Source organism: Plasmodium cynomolgi (genome assembly GCF_000321355.1).
Source record: "Plasmodium cynomolgi strain B DNA, scaffold: 0072, whole genome shotgun sequence".
Taxonomy (NCBI): domain Eukaryota; phylum Apicomplexa; class Aconoidasida; order Haemosporida; family Plasmodiidae; genus Plasmodium; species Plasmodium cynomolgi.
Genome location: NW_004192699.1, coordinates 1 through 1,449, shown reverse-complemented (window position 1 = coordinate 1,449; position 1,449 = coordinate 1). Strand labels below are relative to the sequence as shown.

Sequence of the window (1,449 nt, the reverse complement as noted above, 5' to 3'; positions counted from 1 at the left end):
AGATATAATTAGGAACATATGCACTTCATATGGTTAATATATTCTAAAATAAGATGATTCTTTCAGAAAATAATAATTGGGTATATTCACATTTTTATTTTATAAATATAGCTTATGAATTGAATATTTTATATTATTTTAAGAATAATAAAAGATGTAATCTTCAATGGAAATATATATTTACACAAAATAACATTTATTATTTCCACTTATTTAATAGGAAGAAAAATTGCCTGATTTACCCTCATATAAAAAATATAAAGAATTGGACAATGTGGACATTAGTGATTATAATAAAGATCCCTGTAAAAACTTAAAAAACAGTGATGAAAAGGATAAAATACTTTGTAATAAGATATTAAAAAACTTATTAATATTAAAAAATAAACATGGTAAAGAACAAAAACATGGCTGCTACTATTTTCAACACTGGCTCCACGATAAGATAGGGAAAAAACATTATAATGGAAACGTTAAGGGTAATAAATATTCTGTTGCTGAAAACATTTTGGACATTGTAGCAAGTGCTGTTTCAACAAATAGCATTGATCAAGCTTGTAAAGGCAATCCTTTTGGAGATAAAGAATCGTGGAAAAAAGAGAAAGATTTACATGATTATTTTGAAAATTTTAAACAAATTAAATGCAATGATTCTGATAAAGTTAAGTGCGAAAAATATGTTGATTATGTTTCTTATATTAAGAAGTTATATTATGATAACATTCATAGGTGCTGCGATGAAGATGATTCATATTCATACTGTAATCCTTCTATTAAATGTGCAGATGAGTACGATCCTATGAATTTATTAACTATATTGAATAATGATCTTTTGTCATTAGGTAAAAAAATAGAGCAAGAACGTGAACAAGCGGCACCTGCAAAAACAGGACGTGAAAAAGCACCACTGGAAAAGTTAGTAACTGCAGATGCAAAGGCAAAACCTACACCGGTAGTGCCTGAACAGGAAGTATCTGAAGAGACAATATCTGAAAAATCTGCTCTTGGACCTGAAATAAGAGAAACGACAGGCAACCTGCAATCTGTAGGAACTTTTAGTTCCTCATCAATAGAGGGTACAGGAGAGATTGTTCATGCAGAACCATTTTTTACTACAGATACTGCAAACAATGCGGTACCTCCTGACATTGCCGATAACCCTAGTACTTTAGGAACTACACATGAACAGTTAGACTCACACTTTTTTCGTAACATCATCATAGGGGCTACTGTACTTGGAACAATTGTCTTCCTTTTCTACTGCAACAGGGTAATTCCACATTATACTTTATGACATATGAATATTGTGTTATCATCTGTAATATATTTTTATTTTAACTGAATATTTAAAAAGTTAACATATTTTTACACTTTTTACATGTTCATTTCTGTGTCAGTCTTCACGATTAGAATCAAGTTCACGCAAAAAAAAACGGAAAAAGGGAAAAA

The 1,449-nt window shown here is 29.7% G+C and overlaps 1 protein-coding gene across 1 annotated transcript; it reads left to right on the top strand.

Moving 5' to 3' along the window:
* Positions 1 to 220: 220 nt before the first annotated feature.
* On the top strand, positions 221 to 1,294 carry PCYB_002050 (CYIR protein; the record flags this gene model as incomplete). Its single annotated transcript, XM_004227626.1, has 1 exon — positions 221 to 1,294. A coding segment is annotated over one exon (1,074 nt), but the record flags the coding sequence as incomplete, so codon positions are not given.
* Between the last annotated feature and the right edge of the window lie 155 nt (positions 1,295 to 1,449).